General features: G+C 43.4%; 1 protein-coding gene across 2 annotated transcripts in view; it reads left to right on the top strand.

Annotated features, from left to right (window-relative positions):
* LOC149335819 (glycine receptor subunit alpha-3-like) overlaps window positions 1-18,990 on the top strand; it is an 84,513-nt gene that overhangs the window by 59,986 nt on the left and 5,537 nt on the right. Inside the window, exons 2-6 of one of the 2 annotated variants that reach the window (XM_089554561.1) lie at window positions 2,536-2,669; window positions 11,623-11,726; window positions 12,880-12,947; window positions 15,476-15,702; window positions 17,623-17,705. In XM_089554561.1, coding sequence (XP_089410687.1) covers window positions 2,593-2,669; window positions 11,623-11,726; window positions 12,880-12,947; window positions 15,476-15,702; window positions 17,623-17,705 — 559 coding nt within the window. In that variant the 5' untranslated portion in view covers window positions 2,536-2,592. Of the gene's footprint in view, window positions 1-2,535; window positions 2,670-11,619; window positions 11,727-12,879; window positions 12,948-15,475; window positions 15,703-17,622; window positions 17,706-18,990 lie in introns of both variants that reach the window. The other variant, XM_089554560.1, reaches the window with a different exon arrangement.

Raw genomic sequence — 18,990 nt, 5'->3', positions numbered from 1 at the left:
TAGCTAAAGCAAGAAAATCCTTGTCTGCTCACATCTGATAGTACCACGACGGAAGGCACAGAGATGAATAACGAACAGAGAGGTACCGCTGAGAAAAATCCAACTTCGAAGAAACCTTGACACACATTGCCGGTTTCCAGCAAATGCAGATATGTTGGAGCGCTATGAAAATTCTCAGCACGTATTAATTTATGCCAGCATAACCTTTTGACGGAGTGAATTTACGCCTGATTTGTAACCTTCGAACACAAGCTTTTGCATAGATTGGTTTTTGCAAAGTCTTTTGCTAGGGATTGAACAACATGGTCAAATGGTCGCAGAGATGTTGATAGAGTCTTAGCTTGTATCCTCTTGTCCTCTTTTCTTATTTATATCGCTCCAGCGGTTTCCTGTCTGGCTGACAGTGTCTTACGCGCAAATATATACCTACAGAAAAGCATCAACCTTCGGGCATGGCTTATGTGCTTTTACATACCTTTGCTGACCTGCATTTTGCGTATGTTGACTGTCTTTCAGAACCTGAAAAATGTAGTTTTAAGGCAATCTGAATCTTTTTGACGTGGATGACCATTGTGGTATGATGTGCGCGCCTTTTATTCACTGACTGTTCGCTTTTTATCTTTCATGTTGTCCCGTCTTATTTTCTCTTGTGGATCATCAAATAACTGCCGGTAATTATCAGGCTAGCCAAAAGGGCTTAACTTAAATTGACAAAGCGTAGCGTAGTGTGGGGAGTATAATTGTTACGGATAACTTGAGCTTGAAATGAGTTGGAAAACTAACGGTACTTCATGATACTCTAGCTGAAATCAAGTATGTGAAATGATCACGGGCAGAGAATGTAATCTGAGTGCGTGTAATCGATATTCGCTTTGGGTAATGGGGTGGATTCTGAGTGACGGCTAATATAGCAGGGGGTGACAGTCCGGCGGGAAGTTTAGGGGGTTTGTGGAGATAAGAGGCCGCGGCTGTGTTGATTATTATAATTATGAATGAAAGTAGGGATGGAGGGAGGGCTGGCTGTTTGTCTGGCTGGCTTGGTTTTGTTTGGTTTCGTTGAAACGGGATGGTGTTGGGCGCAGGGCGGAGCACATTGTCTTCATAGTTCTATAAAAAGTTTCTAGAGTTAACAGTGAAAATTAACAACTCACCCGTTTAAAATGCAAATTCTAATAACATTTAAGCCATAAAAATCACAAATCTTCAACTTGAGAAGAGTGGCATCGCTACCATGCGAAACCTTTCAGGGCGTGGCAGAAATCATCATCGGCTCTTGAATCTTGGTGTTCATTCCGAAAACACGTGTTACCACACATGTTCCTCGTAAAAGCGAGTTAGGACCGTCGAGACATGGAGTAATTAGTTCCAATCGGCGCACGTCCTGCTCCAAGTAATATAATCTTTTATTCAGTGCTGTTTTAATCCATTTAGAATATACAGGGACGCAAAGCTCGATTTTTACTTGAAAATCTTTTACCGTCTTTGTTGGCCAACTATTTACGGGTCCTCAATCATTAAGGGTCCTTCATAGGCAAACTGTGTGATAGCCGGCTGAGCGAAAGCTATACACACTAAGTTCTTCGTACTCTCATACTGACTGAGCCTTAAATTAGGAGTGCGTTACTTTGAAGCTGTACCTATGTCGAGAATCGCGGTCTACAGCGTCGTCATCAGTGTCTCTACCATGCGTCAAAAACGCAAGCAGTTATCCCCTGGCCGTCGAGAACAATAATTGTGCTATAAGTGCCCTGTCGGTCGCGTAAAAGACAATTTTATTTTTTGTGCAAGTTTTATTTAATCACTTTACTCGTTTATTAACTGTACAGGTACGCGATGAGTATGTCTTGCAGCGCGTAAGAGGTGAACCTACTCACTTTAAACTAGATAAATGCGCCTTCATCCAGGGTATCAAAATTTCTCGAACATTCAGTGCATTCTGTTCTTTACATGGACAGACAAGAGCGTCAATTTCTAGCTGTACTGGGCCCATAAAACTGAGACCCTAAGGCACCTTGTTCGCGGCAGCTCAAATATATTGAGCGCGATATATTTGTTGGCATCTAAAACTCTCGCTGGAGCCTACAGAACTGAAAGGGTTCCGAGCTAGGAGGACAAAAAAACAACCGTAAAGATCAGCAGGTAATAGTGACTGCGATAATATAAAATTTAAAACTAATTACAAATGAACCAAGACAGGAAATTCCAGAATTCCTGCAAAATTTAGGCTTATAGGTTTTATTTGTATAGCAACGGTATTAGAAAGCAATAAAAAAAGGATCAGAACAGAAGGTATATTACAAATTGTAGCTATTTTTTTCATAATAAGGTCGAGTTTGAGGGACCCTTTCATTCGCTGTAGGTTAACTTTGAAGCCGGCGCTTTCAAAACAAAGAACAAAGGGAGGGCTGCCAGAGGGATGCTCAACAATGATTTTTATGCGTAAACTTGCCGTCTGAGACGGCTATAAATATGCCACCCTTCTTTGAATGACTCACGTCGTCACACCGAGCTTCTTTTGTTTCCAATGTTCTGCAGGATGAGGCCAAATTCCAGTGCTCCGGCCGAGCCCCATGCGGCCCCCCTCCGGGAGACATGAGCCATCCTGGGCGCCTTCCTTGGAACGGGACACTCGCACTGTTCATCGCCGCAGCAGCAGCCTCGGTCTCGGCGTGAGTATCGGACACACGTTATTGTTGGGGGGCGGCCGGGGTAGGCCCGGCCCGACAAGTTTTACAGAGGGTGGCAAGTGATAAGAAAAGCGGGCTACCATGAAGACAGCGTAAGCAGATCAAGCCCGGCTCATTTCATACGTCGATATTCAGTTTACATTTAGAAAATAACGTGCGCACTGGCACTTCTTGCACGCATACCGGCGACACCCTCCGCCTCCACTTTGTGACGTCACGGAGGGTCCAAAATGGTCTTCAGAGTGTGGTCAGTGATGCATCTGTATCACTCCACCGCCTACGTTTAATGGCGCCTCTCCTACTCCGCATCCAATTCCCGGTCTTCGCGCTTTTGGCCAGGAGCCGCATGGCGTATCACGTGGCACAGCTATTACAGCTCTTGCTGCCAAAGAATTGCAGCATTGCAAAACAGAAGTGAAAAAATATACTGCTTGCTACAGTAACTGTAGCCTCTATTTTCAAAATCCATCGTTGAAGTGGGCCAGTTTCTTAAATTAGCTCACAAACCCCGTCCTCGTTTTGAGAAGAAATGTTAGCGTTCACTAGCTCTGACCATCAGAAGACTGCGCGATAAAAGGATGGGGTGAGTTTTGACTCGATGGAAAAAATGTTACTTTTCGCAGCCTTGTTAGGGGATGCGTTCGTAATGCGAGCATGTTCATTCCGCTGGTAAATAAGGTAATTATAGCCGGCCGAAACAACCCTCAGGTTGGATTTCTGATATATCCTTGTATGAGTTTCTTAAACATGTTTGGAGGGTTGGAAGGGTGCATAGTTTGCCTTTTAAAGATACTAATCTATTAAGTACCAACTTATACAACTAAGTTCGAATAGTACAAATTATGGCGGCTGGAAGAACGGGAATACTAGAAAATACCTCCTGGTTACAATGACGATGATAATATAGCTATTATTTTAAGCCATGTTTTTTAAATGTTGGAAACAGAAACTACTTTCTCATCTATAAAGCTGAGGTTAGTAAAGGAGAAACAGTGTTAATACAAAAATTTAACTTGCGGAATAGAGCTTGTGTAGTATTGCTGCTCGTTTGGTGGCAGCTTTTTAACACATCAGCGCCAATATATACCATTAGATGTGTTGCTTTTCAGTAATTCCTCTTGGCAGGATATTTTATTGCACCTAGAGCAAGTATAATTAAACGTTATGACATATAAAAAAAATTCGCTTTGGATATAGGTGTTAGGTTCGGCCTGATATTTATACTCTGCTGAATTATTTTTGCGCATACTGTCGACAGATACCTTCAAGCTCATTCGACTACAATATGTACCTTGGACTACGGGAGTCCACAGTAAATGCTACAGCCAGAGGCTTTCTCGCGAATACTTTCGCCGCATTTTCTCCTCACCAAATGCCACAACGCAGCAAATGTTCGAGAATAAGTACGTCAATAAAGTTTACGAGTGCCTACTTATAGGAGAAAAAAACTGGCTGTGGCTTTGCTTGGTTAAGCCTGGTAATTGCGAAGCAATACGATAGGTTCTGACGTTGTTTCTACCGAAGACGTTGACCGTTTTCGTCGGGCTGTATATTGAGCACGCCGCTTGGAAAGTCGTTCTTCTCGTTCTTCTGCCTTCTCCGTAGCTCCCTGATGCTTCCTCTTTGCATTCTGCCGAAGTGTCTTGCTTGCTTGAGGCGGCATCTGACAGGCTTGACGAGAGAAGCGAACCGGCGTTGGTGCCTACCGGCCTCGTGCTGCGACGGCGCGAGATGGGGCCCCGTTTTTTTTTACACAGATGGTATGACGTCACTCCGCGCGCGGCGCCCCTGGTGAGAGGAGCGGGAGTTAGGCCGCCGTTGGTGCCTACCAGCCTCGCGCTGCGACGGCGCGAGTTGGGGCCACGTTTTTACACAGATGGTATGACGTCATGCCAAAGGTCAAGTGGTGCCTACCACTGCCTCGCGCTGGAACGGGCTGAGGTGGTAGCTAAAGTAATATTGCTTCGCAATAAAAAACAAAAGCGGACGAAGAAGGTCTCAAACAGAGGGAGGCCCATTCTTGGGGACCTATTCTCTGCACGAATTTCCACGGTATCATCATAGCCATCACTTTAAAAGTGATACCGACGTGGCGAAAAGGACGCTTGGGATTGGGAAAAGATTTTTAGGAGCGTTACCATTTCTCGTCTGCACTGTTCTAATCTCTTTCTTGCTAAACAACCCTCTTCACTCATTCTCCTTATATATCCTAACACTGTTACTGCGCCTACTCCATAGAGTTTCTTACTATTACCTAGAGGGAAAGCTGGCGGCGCTGCACTTCAGCCACCATGGACGCTCAAAGCATCATGGGGCGGTGAGCTACTTGTTGCGGCACAGTCGTAATTTTTCGGGAACACGGAGTGGCACTACTAAGACGTTTCATTCCGAAAACGCTGTTCGTGTGTGCGCAGACGACTTTCGCGCGAAAGCAGTGTGCAAAAGCCATAGTAGTGAAAACGCGACGACACACGACGCCAATAAAAGGTTTTACATTTATGAAATGCCATTAAAAACCTCTTATAGTGTTTAAGCAACAAAATTTTTTGGAAAACATATTTTCTTTTAAAAGTGCGCCTGTTAATTACGAAATATTAGTTTTTGTAGTGTTCATCACTGGGCCAATAGGAGAGCCAGTCATGCCTTATTTTGGGCGAACTTTGCACTTAAATGCTTTTCTGCTCGTTTGTTGCAATTTACAGACAGAGTATTGAATGTTAGGGCATTCTTGATTATCGAAGAGCGCTTATTTTTGCATTATTTTTTGGCCAAAAGTTGAAGTTCCGCAACAAGTAGCTCACCGCCCCATGATGCTTTGAGCGCCCATGGTGGCTGAAGCGGCCTCGAGGGGTCTCTATGCAAACTCCCATAGACGGGCTGCTAGCTTTCCCTCTAGGTAATAGTAAGAAACTCTGTGGCCTACTCCATGTGTGTAAGTGCTGTACATTTATGCAAACAACTTTATTTCGATTTTATTTTGTGTAGAAACTGTGAAACCTATGAAAATTTTACATGCAATGAGATTGCTATTCATGAATGGTTTTAGTTTTTGATATATAGACCCGTAATCCTTCCTTAATCATGACAGGGGCACTGACGATAAGAAAGACATCAGAAGAGATAACGTCTCATCATGAACTGTGCAGTTTTTACAAGAAGCCGTCAAGATTAAGTACGTTGCGCTATTTTGCAACACACCATCTTTCATAGCCACAATGCAACAACAGGCGTAAAACGAACAGCTGTGAAAGAAATAGTGGTAGCATACCCACGCGCTGAGAAACAAAACGAGGCGTTATTTTTAGTTTGACACCAAGGTCTATTTTATGGCCGTCTAAAACGCAGATGCCTCTTGCTTTCCTCACCGCGATCCCAGTATTAGAAACTCAATGCGGATATGACAAAGAAAAATATTGTAAGCTCTTGTTTTGACTCTCTATTCTATTTTCACCTAATATCAATACAGCCAAACACACTGGCAGCACTGAAGCACAAACATGAGCTTACCCAGCTATCACGCCTATTAGTAAAAATCTGATGATCCACCTATCTTACATTATTTCCATATTAAAAAAAAGAAAACATGTTACTTAGATATATTCGCACTGGACCACGCTGCGCCACTTTTAAACTGGGTACCTGAAGCCAAAAAAAGCCGGTCGGGCAAGGCAAAAAGAACCAGCTCTACCAGAAGTTTTTATTCATTAGCAATGTTTCATAAACCCTCCGTGCATTCTTGTTTTAATGATAGCTTCACAGCTCTATCAGAAAAAGCATGGTATTTACCAAGCCGCATTCTGCGCACTGCCAAATAAAATATCTACACTTTAGAGCTTTTCATCACCCACTGCTGCCGGGTAGCCACCGGAGAGACAATGGGTACAAGATTTCCTAGGGTACGGTGCTTGGCTTATCTACATTTAAATCCTTGGCGAATGTGTCTTTGATACGTTCTGCCATGTCACTTTGACGAAATCAACTCCTACGCCATAAAAAATCATCATCATCATCACTTCTTACGTTAGCTTAATGCCTGAAATCGCGGAATTTTAGGAGCAAATACGACATTTTGCGAGATCAGAAGCGGGGTTACTAATAGTTATTGGGTTTGCCCTTTTCGCATTATTTGACGCAAAGTGAGCCCAGCAAGCCAGAGAGCCACTGCTGCTTGCCCTGTCCGGAAAAAAAGAGAACTCCCACGCATTCTAAAGTCACAAAACCACCGCAAAATCATCGCTCCGCTGGCTCGTTCCGTGCTTATCGCGGTTGAACATCGCATTTCGGGGCGGTGTCATCACCACACTATCACATGGAGCGCGCCGGAACGTGGTAACTTGCTTCAGGGCTCGGCGCGCCTCCACTAGTTTGGGTTCTTCGTTTTGGCTTTGGATGGGCGCACACAACTAGGAGGAGGAGGGAAACAAATCGCCCGCCTTCCTTTCGTTCTTTCGCGGGCGCACGTATACACGTACACATGCGCTCTCTCTCTCTCTGCTTCTCTAAGCGCTGTTTTCGCTTCGCCTCCTCGCATCTCGGCTTATCTCAGTGCGGCAGCCAGCGCAGAGTAGCGCGACCCCTGCTTTCTCGGGGAGCGGCTACGCGCAGCGAAAAACCGAGACAGCACACGCACGCAAAGCAGACCGAGATAGCGCGATGTACCGTGGACTACCATTCCCCTCACTCTCTCTTCATACGCCGTTTCTCTCACCCTTTCGCCGATGCGGCAATAGTTCTGAACGCAGCAGTAAGATTCTGTAGACACGTACGCCTCAAAGCCGCATTGGTGGAACGCACTACAAAAAACGCACCTGACGCTGCTTCGTTACCAAGTGCGCAATCATTGGTAAATTCAGAGGCATTTACACTGTAGTGCTCTCTGCCCCGCGGCGGTGGCTCAGTGGTTACGGTTCTCGGCTGCTGACCCGAAAGACGTAGGTTCGATCCCGGCCGCGGCGGCTGAATTCCGATGAAGGCGAAATTCTAGAGGCCCGTGTACTGTGCGATGTCAGTGCACGTTAACGAACCCCAGGTGGTCGAAATTTCCGGAGACCTTCACTACGGCGTCCCTCATAGCCTGAGTTGCTTCGGGACATTAAACGCCAATAAACCAACCAACCAACAAACTTTAGTGCTCTGCTTTCGATAAAGAGGTGGAAGTTAGAAGTGGTGTAGGCACAGCTCCTCGGCTACATTAGAAGTATGATATTTTTGACCACATCCAGAGGAAAGTGCCTACACGTTATAATTTGGAGAACGTGTCCACTTTAGACAACGTGGTAACTTTAGGCAATCTGGACAGTGGGCCGTCCATCGTGCCTAAAGTTAGTGTGGCTCTTCTTGTGTTTTGCCCTAGTTCATTCGTAAAGGCTGTGACGTTTGCAGCTGTCTGGTGTCATTTTAAGCTTAGCGTTCAGTAGACACCGGTTTTGAGGTGTGTGGAAATGCGTTGAGAATTTTCTTGAAGTTTTCTAAAAAGTAAAGGTGGGAATCATTTATTGTTCTTCAGTATTTCTTCAGAAAAACTTCGGCAAATGAAGTCAATATGGTAACCTACCTCTTTTAAACGTTTGATTCTTGCCAAGGTCACCTCTCTCATGGCAGTGACGAGATCGATTTTCGCATTGGTTAGCGTGCCTGTCAACCTTGAAACTCGATAGGCGCTATATCAGTGGAGCAAAGCAGAACAGACGACTGAAATGGAATGAATGAAGGTTCGAAACAATGGGACGAATTGTAGAGACTGTATTCGCTTTGTACAATTAAGATGGCATTATCCGGTCATAATAAATTAAAAATAGGCGTGCGGGAAGGCGCCTACATTCAGCTTCGTTAACGAATAAAGAGAGCATGGCAGAAAATGAGAGCAAATTAAAAACGGAGGGTTATGCCGAGATTCATAAACAGCGTTGCGCAACTGGTAAAATTGTTTGCATTTCTTTCGCATGCATGCTGTCAACCCTGCAAAGTATATGACTGCAAATATCAGCAGTTGTTTATCCTCTTATCTATTGGTTATCCATAAGATTTGCTTTATTTGGTATCTAAGATGCCGCTAATAATAATAATAATAATAACAATAATAATAAACACCTTTATTTTCAGAAAACAGAATACAATCTTTAAGACAAGTCTGCCCAAGCCATAAAGGCTTGTAGGGCAGTACTCGGCAATCGATGAAAGACAGATATATTAAACAATAGGTGTTACAAAGCAAGCAAACAATGATAAACCGCAATACCTAAGGCAAACAAGAACAAAGAAACAGTTTAGGTTACCGACATATGTGTTTTTAAGAAGTTCTTTAATAGAGACAACGAAGAAACTGAAAAGATTGAATCAGGCAGAGAATTAAACATTTTTGGTATGTAATAATTACGAGTGAAGTGGCCATAGTGAGTGTAGCAGCGAGGTACCATAAAACGTGGATGATGTCGAAAAGGACGAACAGGAATGAAAGGCACCAAAAATGTACTCTCCCAAAAGTGAGCACGAATGACTACATGATGAAAGAGGGCATCAAAAGAGGGCAGCTGTAAAAGCGAAAACAAATTGCAATCAGGTGAAGCATTTGTGTTTTATGCCATGGATCGAAGGATGTTCTTTAGTATCGCATTTAATTTCATTCGCCAAGTCTTGAGTAATTGAGAGCGTTAGTTCTGTTGGCCAAGCGTGGCGTGCCCAATATTTATTTTACTTCATAATTCAAGTAGCAGCTAAGTAGGGAAAAAAATGCAACTGTTCACGATCGGTATGAATTTAAAGTAGGTATAACTAGAAAATGTAGTTCGGTTCGGGTGAGTAAAGAAAGAGAGTAGCAACACGCTGGCAACACCGCAACTGCCCAGCACAAAGCAATTAGCAGTGGCCACGGTTAATTGGAGAGACATGGCAGATTCCTTTGTCTTGCAGTAGGTAAAGTCGGGCTGATAATTATGCTGATGAGCAGCTTTGACAGAAGGTTTGGTTTAGTTTATGGGCTTTAACGTCCCAAAGCGACTAAGGCTATGAGAGACGCCGTGGTAGAGGGCTCCGGTAATTTCGGCCACCTGAAGTTCTTTAACGTGCACTGACATCGCACAGTACACGGGCCTCTAGAATTTCTCCTCCAAAGAAATTCAACCGCCGCGGCCGGGTTCGAACCCGCGTCTTTCGGGTCAGCAGCCGAGCAGCATAACCACTGAGCCACCGCGGCGGCTTTGACAGAAGGAGAGAAAATAGAATAAAGAACGTAAATTGCGTAGGGATGCCAAGAAGGGAAAAAAGACAAAAGTTTCGGCTACTTTAATTTTCGTCAGGGCCCATCTGAACTTAGGAACGGTCGTAAGCATGTCTAGCTATTACGCGTAAAGTGGAAGTGGTAAAACTAACTTAGGGAGAGAAGCAAATTGCGTTGCTTTCTTGTAGAGACTACCGGGCAGGAACGAGACGCTGATGCGAAACGTGCATCTATGGAACGCTGCCAGACTAAACTGCGCAGACTACCAAGAGCGCGTGGCTGGTTTTGCCTGAGCCACGCGGCGTAATGTCTCGAGATTTGCAGAATGTGAGAGCCAGGAAAGACACGACGTTTCCGCGCTCCAGAATCTTAACGCAAAACGAACCAATTCTCCCACTGAGTCCTTTGTCTGAGGAACCACGTCCGCTGACTCTCCCTTAATGGGTCATTGTCTGAGGCTGCTCATTCCGGTATACATCGCTGCGTGAAACTGCGATTATCTTGCAGGCCGTATACGGAAACGGAAAACATCACTGTCACCGTCATAGTTTCAAACGCACTTAACCGCAGCGCTTCCTATCGTTCTTGTGTGAACCAACTGTCAACATGTGGATTCCAAAATCAGCGGGAATTTCAGGCACTGCGAGGCATCGCTTTATTCCTTTTTTTAGCCTGAGTGAAATGCCCAGGGTGTTGCAGCGGCCTTCCTTTGACTTAATGGTGCTGTCTATGCAATTTGCCGTGCCTTGGCCCTGCATCTGTCCGTGTGAAACAAACTAGCTCGCTGCGAATATTCAGCTCTACCGTTTAGCTGCTGTTCTTTTTTGTGGATTGGCAAATTTTTGAGAAACTGAGATGCGGATATGAAATTCTTACTGAAACCTTGTCCTAAAAGGCGGTCCGTTTACATAAAGCACTTTTACAAAGCGCAATCAACAAGGTTTAAAAAAAAGATAAGCTCCTGTTCAGCGACAACTTTGCGGCATAAGTGCACCTCGGAGGAGGAAAAGAGGAGAAAAACATGAACTGCGACACCAGAAATTTTTCTTAGAACTAAAATGAAGTTACCCTAGGAAATGTTTACCATCGAGTTCAATGGTTGTTCCTTTCAACCAAGCCACAGCATCCAGATGAAATTGCAGCGTTCAGAGAAACTCTTTTTGGCCCCCCAAAGCTCATCAGAAGTGCAATCGGTCGCAAAAGGAAATCCTAAAGCGTCAGTCGGCACAACTGAAAAGCTTGTTTTAATGCCTTTGAACCTTCTACGCCGTGCAAGAAATCCTTTTAGAATATACCTAAGACACCGCAATATTCTTACTGTCTTCTGCTTTAAGGTGCATGTTCTGTCTGAAAGCATATCTGCTGTGGAAACAAACATTCGCACAAGTTGGAAAATGTGGCTTTATTCAGTGGTGATTTTTTTTTTATTTCGCCGCTTTCTCTACTACTCCTAGTTCTACTTCTGCCATGCACTGTGGGACGTTTATTCGTCTTTATTAAATTTCAATCCACGCGTAGCTTCTTTAAAACGTCTGTCGTACAGCTTGCTTTTATTCGCATATTTTCTTAAGCCTCTTTAATTGTTTTTAGAAATTACTTTGGACACCAGTAAAAAGACTGTTCAGGGCTTCTGAGATGAGGAAAAGGCGATGCCTCGCTGAATAAACTAAGCGAGGACTTCGTAAATTTTCATGTTTAACAAGTTTTCTTTTTCAGCAGCTCAAACTGGCACAGCATGGGGAGCGACGAAAACCTGGACATATCCTCCATTCTGCCGGAAAATCCGCAGGACTACGACAACCTCGCGCCCCCGAGAGAACACGGTGAGCGAAGATGATAAATCTTTGGTTTTAATTTTTTTCTAAGCCAACCTTCCTACCAGTAACTTGTTATGAGGCTAATCCTCTCCCTTTTAGTTAGATGAACACTTGTACTAGTGCAAAAGAATAAGGCTTACAGCTCTGGGCATGCTTTACAAGAACAATATATTCGCCAATCTCTGGGTTACCGAGCCAGGCGAAGTAGGTGCATTATATACTCGGGAGACCCGATCTGATGCTCGGTTTGTCAGCATTAATAAAAATTGGCGTTTTTGACTGCATGTTCGCGCAAATGTACAGAAAACAGTTTGCAGGCGTACACCGAACAGTTCTGCTTTATATGTCTTCTTTTCATGCTACTTCGCATGGGTGTGTGCCAAATGAGTTAGTGTTATCAGTTAAAAGAGTTACAAAATAAACATTGAAATATTCTGGTAAGTTAAATAGATGCATGGCAGAATGCGTATTTAGAAAACTTATAAATAGTGCCAAGGTAAAGAGCCAGAAGCATTGGAGGTATTTGGTGACTTGAAGCAAGAAGCTGATTAAGGTGAAGAAACCAACGAAAGGCTGCTAGAGCAGTCCTTTGTTGCATAGTTCTCGAAAAACTGGTACTGGAAGCACAGGCAGTACTTTCTGGCTTCCAATAGAAGTTAGGGGACAGAAGTGGTGAGTTTTGAAAACTTTCACAAGAGGCTGGTGTGCCTTATAATGTTCGTGGGATATGGCGAGGACCTTGTCGGGATGTGTCTTTGAAGAGTTCCAGAATTGAAGCTCTTTTTTTCATTAGTTTCATTGTTGACGAAAACTTCGTTAACGCATTCTTCCTTTTCTGTTGTCCCAAAGCTGCCTTAATTTTTCTACGTACACTGCCGCGTCAGCTAGCTTCGTGATGCGCCTATGATATGAAAAAGAATCTTTGAGTATCACAACTCTACTGATGGCGTGGAGATACACATTACAAGACTCAAAGTATTTCAGATGTTGATGTCCATTAACTGTTTTATTTGAATACATGCTCACTACCACGGGCGAAAAGTATTTCATATTTGCGTAGTCTTATTCCAGCCATTAGCAGCTAGTGACCAAGCTATAGCAGGCACTAAAATATAACATTTGCATCCAGGAATTCTAATAGGACCATTTGTGATTGCAGGGAGGGCGACGTCCGTCAAGTTTCATGTCACTGTCCTCAGCCTGGATTCCATCGACGAGGGTTCTATGGTAAGACGCACTTTGTGCACGTATACGTGCTACCATATGGAGCGTAAAAAAGCGAAAAAAAGAAATGGGGCATGGGGCCATTCTGTGTGCCCCTTTTTCTTTGGCCCTCGTTTTCACCGATTGCCTTTAGATGCACACTGGCGTAAATTAAAGGGTGTCAATTAGGTACGTCATCGTCATTTCTGTTTTCTTGTGGTGAGTATTGCTGCAACATTTCTTTACGAGATAGTTCGCCAGAATGAGCACACATGAAAGAAGACCAGACAACATGCGAACTATTGTTGACGGAAAAAAAGTAACAGAGCTTTTTGAAGACGGGACACAGTTGTCGTTTGTCTCAGTTTGTCGTCATTGAAGGAAAACACTCCACATCAAAGTCAATCAAAACAGGTGTCCCACAGGGAAGCATCCTGGGACCATTTCTTTTCATTCTTTATATTAACGAGATAGTTCGCGTTGCTGCAACGGCACATTATATAATCTATGCTGACGACACAAGTTTATTCTATTCAGGCAAATCGTGTGTTGATCTAAGTATCCGAGCGAATAGAACGTTGTCCGAGATTAATGCCTGGGCTCAAATTAACTGCCTAAAGCTAAACATTAATAAAACGAAGGCTATTTTATTTTTTTTATTTCACCCCCGACACACACATGTCCAGCGACCTTCTATTTTTTTAAATAACACGGAAATTGAAGTGGTAAAGAGCTTTAAATCACTGGGCGTGTATTTCTCAGAAAACATGGCACGGGATAATCACGTAAACTATATCGTTGGTAAGCTATCCAGGACCGCTGGCGTTATGCGCCGTTAGTGCTACAATTTTCCCATACCTGTTAACATGCTCATATATAACTCTTTATTTTCCTCTTTATTAAATTACGCGTTTTCTGTATGGGCAACAACAACAACTGGAAACATTAGCAAACTTACTGTCTTGCAAAAAAGGGCTTTACGCCTCGCCTGTAAAGTTCCATATCGCTTCCACACAGCAGGCCTATTCAAGAAGTACCACATAATACAAGTTTCATCGATGAACGATCACAGACTGTGCCGCTTATATAAATTCAGTTTAATAAAAAATAATGATGCCATCACTAGCCTAGCAAGGCTAGAGAAAAACATTTCTGCTTATAATGTGCGCCATCCTGAGATGTGGTATGTTCCAAAATGCAGAACCAATTATGGAAATCAAATGACAAAATTTAAATTGCCTACACTTCTGAATCACATGATAAAAGATGCTAACATTGACATATCAGATATAACACCAAAAGAACTGCGTTTATTGTTTGTATAATGTTGTGATATGATTTTATAGTTCTTCTTGCCTGTTTTATACTAACTTTTTCAACGATGTTGCCATATCCGACTGTGTTCTCTTGCCGCACGCTTCTGTCCTACCCCGTGTGTTGGGGGGTCAGGGCTTTTCAAGCTGTTCACACAGCTTTTCTCCTGTCCTCCTCGCAGCATCTTTTTGTTGTGGAATAAATTTCAATTCAATTCAATTCAAAGAACTCGATGGACATCTGCGCTAGGGAGGTCCCAGCGTTTTATGAATCCAGAATGGTTAATATCATTGCTGCAAAATTTGAACTGCACAACACGAAGAACTGAGAAGAAGAGATGGCCTCATCGCCACGGTAACAAGACAGCAGTAGTAATGTAGCTAGGATTGCGGCGATATGAGGGCTGTCTTCCGTCCGCTCCCACTCCGCGTATGCAGCGTCTTGTCCCGCTAACCACAGAGGGGTTCTTGGTCGATCGGAAGAATAGCAGGGACGATAGGAACGCGAATGCCCTCAGATGCTAGTTGTTATACTTTGTAATATTATACAGAGCGGACGAGATAGCTACAAAACATCAATGAATGATTGCTTGGAAGTAGAAAGCTACATAAGAAGAGCTTCCGACTTAACGGCTGAGGTAGGGGCACGACTTCGGCGCCGAACACTTGCGCTTCGAAAATGGGGGCCGGGTCTTCCCGTGGACGCCGCATTCTTGAGGAAAGCAACTGCGTGGCGTTTGCCGGGGGGAGGCGGCGGGAACGTGCTGCCGCAACAGGTTGGGACGCTGGCCGAATGACGTCTGAGACTCTTGTCAGCTCTGCGTCTTTCAGTGCATTCATGTAGGTGACATTCCCGTCGCCCATTAGGGAGCTAACGCCTTACCTAGCCGGTGCTGTCTCCTGCTCCAAATCCAGCGTAAGAAGATTTCAAGCCAACTAATGAAGCAAAAGTCCTTAACCCTCAGAAAAACAGGGCAAGAAAAAGGAGAAAAAGCTGCTCGCAATTACTATGCATCCCTCCTCTCCGTAAAACTTCAATCTACGTTTGAAGTCGGAATGCCATTAAGTTAAGGCAGTCTTCACGAGATCACATGTCGTGAGCTAGAGATTAAAACAAACGCGGTTAAATTAGCCGCCTGGTATCCCTGCTCTTCTGGCGGCGTATTTTTATACTGTTTTCATTCACCGACCCTATAAGTCTGTTCTCTCAAAGCCGGGTCGGATGTGCCTTTCGCGCAGACTTACGTAGCAGACATCTTCATGTCCCAGTCATGGTACGACCACCGACTGCGGCTGCCGCGGAATATGACGTCCAAGTACCGCCTCCTTCCCGTGAACTGGCTGCACCAGATGTGGAGGCCGGACTCCTTCTTCAAGAACGCCAAGCGTGTCACGTTCCAGGAGATGACTATACCAAACCACTATATATGGCTATACGCGGACGGCAGCATACTCTACATGGTCAAGTGAGTGTTTGCACTTTCCGCGTTTGAAGAGTGCAGTACTGCTGAGTTTCGTTATGTACTTAGCCACGTTGAAATGCGCTATTTGCAACAAGCAAATGTCAGAACTTTAGGTATTTAGGCTTTCATAGAAAGCCCATGGTTCGGTGTGTCAAATTCTGTCTGGGCTTTTGATTTATTTATTTTTATCCATAATGCAGTGCATGTAACCAGTGCATGAAAGCAACCACTTGTCTCGTAGAAATGACAAGAACAGAGCGCTGTAAACGGCACCTTATGAAGCCTTCCCGAAATTTGAATGATTTCAAGGCATACAATGCCTCTCAGGCATAGACCACAAGTTCAACTTGGATTGTGCAGATTTTTTACACTTTAGAGCTGTTCCAAATGTACACTTCAGAGCTGTTCCTAATGCTTGAATGTGAAAGGATCATGGAAGGGCAACACTATTTCTTCCATCATGGGATAAAATGTTGCAGGAACTGCGACGCCACGGTTCGGGTGTGTAAAAGATGGAAACCATTTGGTAAAATAAGTTCACATAGCTAGCGCTGCAAAATTTATAATAATGCAGGCGCTCTTTTCTGCGTCCTCTTATACGAACTGCAAGGCTTGTGCCTAGGAACTGCGAAGCAGACGAAAGAAGGAGAAATTCAGCTCACATTTCTTTCCCCTTTGAATGCTTGCAGGAAACAGAACTTGACTGCAAATTTAACCATGACTATTTGCCTACAACAAAGATATTTAAGTTTCTTATAATCTTTGTATACTTATAAAATCTTACACTTTCCCTTCTGAAGGTATGTATCAACATAGAGCACAAGGGAAACCTTACAACTGTCTGCTTCATGCATCATATGCTAACGTTTGTGTCATTAAATATACAAACATAAAAGGCACTAACTTTTTTTATTTTAGTTCGTATTTTACTAGCCATTTCACAATTCGAGCTTCCTGTATTGTTAGGTGCGCATTGCCGAATCTTAAACTCTAATTTTAAGAATTGTATTATGTGTTCCTTCGAATACTGGCAGAAACCTTAATCAAGTGAGAGAAATTGTTCCTCCCAGTAGGGTCCTAGAAGACTAAGCAACAACCACAAACTGCTAGCACTATGGGCCTCATTTTTTTTTAAGTATTGCGGAGAAATAACTTCAGTTTTATGTTACACTCAAATGAGTGGCGTGTTTCCATAGACGAAGTAGACAAGAGATAAAATACATGGAAGAGTTAGGAACAGCAAATCTACGTACGGCGTTTCTTTGCTATCGAAAAAGTGGAGAAGCGGTTCCCACGCTAATACCATGGAAGGCGTTGTCCCGACAGGGTCAGTGGCTTGTGGAAGAGAGCGTAGAGCCGATTTAATGTGAAGTATAGGTCGTGGGTTCTATAAAATACCTTTTACATTCGGTGCCTAATTCATTGTTTCAATGAATGCTAGCTGTTCAATACTCAAAAGGAGGTACACCACAGTAAAACTTTCTGTTGGGCAAATTGGTTCATCGTAGAACAGGGATACTTTTAGCGCGAAACAATTAACTAAGAAAGGACGAGGACGGAACACAAGACACGAAAAAGCGCTCTTTCGTGTCTTGTGTTCTGTCCTCATCCTTTCTTGGTTGTTTAGCGCTTAAAGTATACCTTTCCACACCACAGTAAAGAATTTTGTGTAGCAACACTTGCGCCTAATAGCAGCACATCGATAACGCCCGAATGGTACCTGAAGCAGAAATAATTTAACAAGGGTTTTTACAACACAACAGCGACCATCACCAAAAAGTGTTAAAAAAGTGGTCTTTTCCCAACCATGACAAAAAAATTTGTTTATGGCAGTGCAGCGGTTGGTAACGAGGACCTTAAAATGTTATGGTTACGCCCTAAGCAGGATCAAAAACTATAGATTATTTACTCTGCCCCGTGCAGGCTCACTCTTCTGCTTTCCTGCGCAATGAAGTTCGAGACGTACCCACATGATACGCAAGTGTGCACCATGAAGATTGAAAGCCGTGAGTATGCACGTATACCATGCCTCTGCTTCATTTCCATTCGCTTCCTTTCTTCAAAACATCCCCTCTTGTCTCGAAAATAATATTTCATTGTTAAATGATCGCGGCCGTAGCAAAATGTTATTGCTTCGTATGCACCAGACACATTCATGCGCTTTCTGTACCAAATAATCTAAATGCTAATTGCGCGGGGTGCTAGAGTTCAAAATATGTACATCTCCTTCACAGGAGTGGGAAGCGTGCACATTTTTTGTGTTACTTTCTGCAACTTCTTGGTTTGCTTTAAGCAAATAAAATAGATTGTTGACGAAGAAGAGTTTCGTGTGAGCACTGTCATATTATGCAATATTTTGCATGGTGTAGTACATGTGGATTGTCTCTATGGAACGCCAAATATCCGCGGCTTTAAGGAATTTTATTTCAAGGTAAGAATAAATAGTACTGGTTATCTTTTAGAGAACTTTGACTGCTGTAAGGCTTATGGTAGTCATCCCGCAACCTTTTCTTTGGAAGAAGCTCAGGAAATTTGGACAAACGCTTCTTCTTTTGAAGGTTGCCGTCATGCTCCAGGTGGCGCTGAATTATCCGAATCGCCGCGGGCAGTTTTACTTTTCGGTACATCCCATTGACTTTCTATGGTTGTAGAAAGTGGGTGGCGTGAGCACGCAAAACATTTTGTGGGTCAGATTTTGCATCGAGGACGAAATGTTGGCCATGATAATCACCCTGTTCGCGCAGAATCTCTTCAGGCTCTCTGGCTTGCCGAAAAATCCTGATTAAAATGTGCCCTTTAAGTTACCGACGGGCAACAGATGGCGCTTGACGCTGATGTACAGGAAAGCTGGTCATGTGTAGGTATTTGGTATATGCGGGTTGGAGGCATTTCCTATGATCTTTTTAACCTCAGACTTAACTAAATCTCTTCAAATATATTTTCTGGTAGAAAAATAAGGACTATTTTTCATGCAAGAAAAATGCTTACGCGGACTGCTCTTCTTGGTGGAAAGAGAAAACAAATATGTTCAGCATTCTGAATTAGACGTCTTATGACCAATAATAAAGCTACGTTACGATCATGAGAGTGACCACCAAGTTTAAAACAGTTATTTATACGTTACCGCCCAGGGAGGAAGCCTATTTTACAGACGTGTTTATCCTTAAAATATAGGTAGGTTAAATGTCTTTATTTAAAGTTTACATTTTTACTGACAATAGAATTTCTAATGCAAACGTGAAGCTTTATTGCAGTCTTACCTTTAAGCCAGCTTGATATACTGATTACACC

Source organism: Amblyomma mixtum, chromosome 7 (genome assembly GCF_055824585.1).
Source record: "Amblyomma mixtum isolate Tamu chromosome 7, ASM5582458v1, whole genome shotgun sequence".
NCBI classification, from domain to species: domain Eukaryota; kingdom Metazoa; phylum Arthropoda; class Arachnida; order Ixodida; family Ixodidae; genus Amblyomma; species Amblyomma mixtum.
Note: the sequence above shows the minus strand (reverse complement) of the source record. Positions and strands in the feature narration are given on the sequence as shown.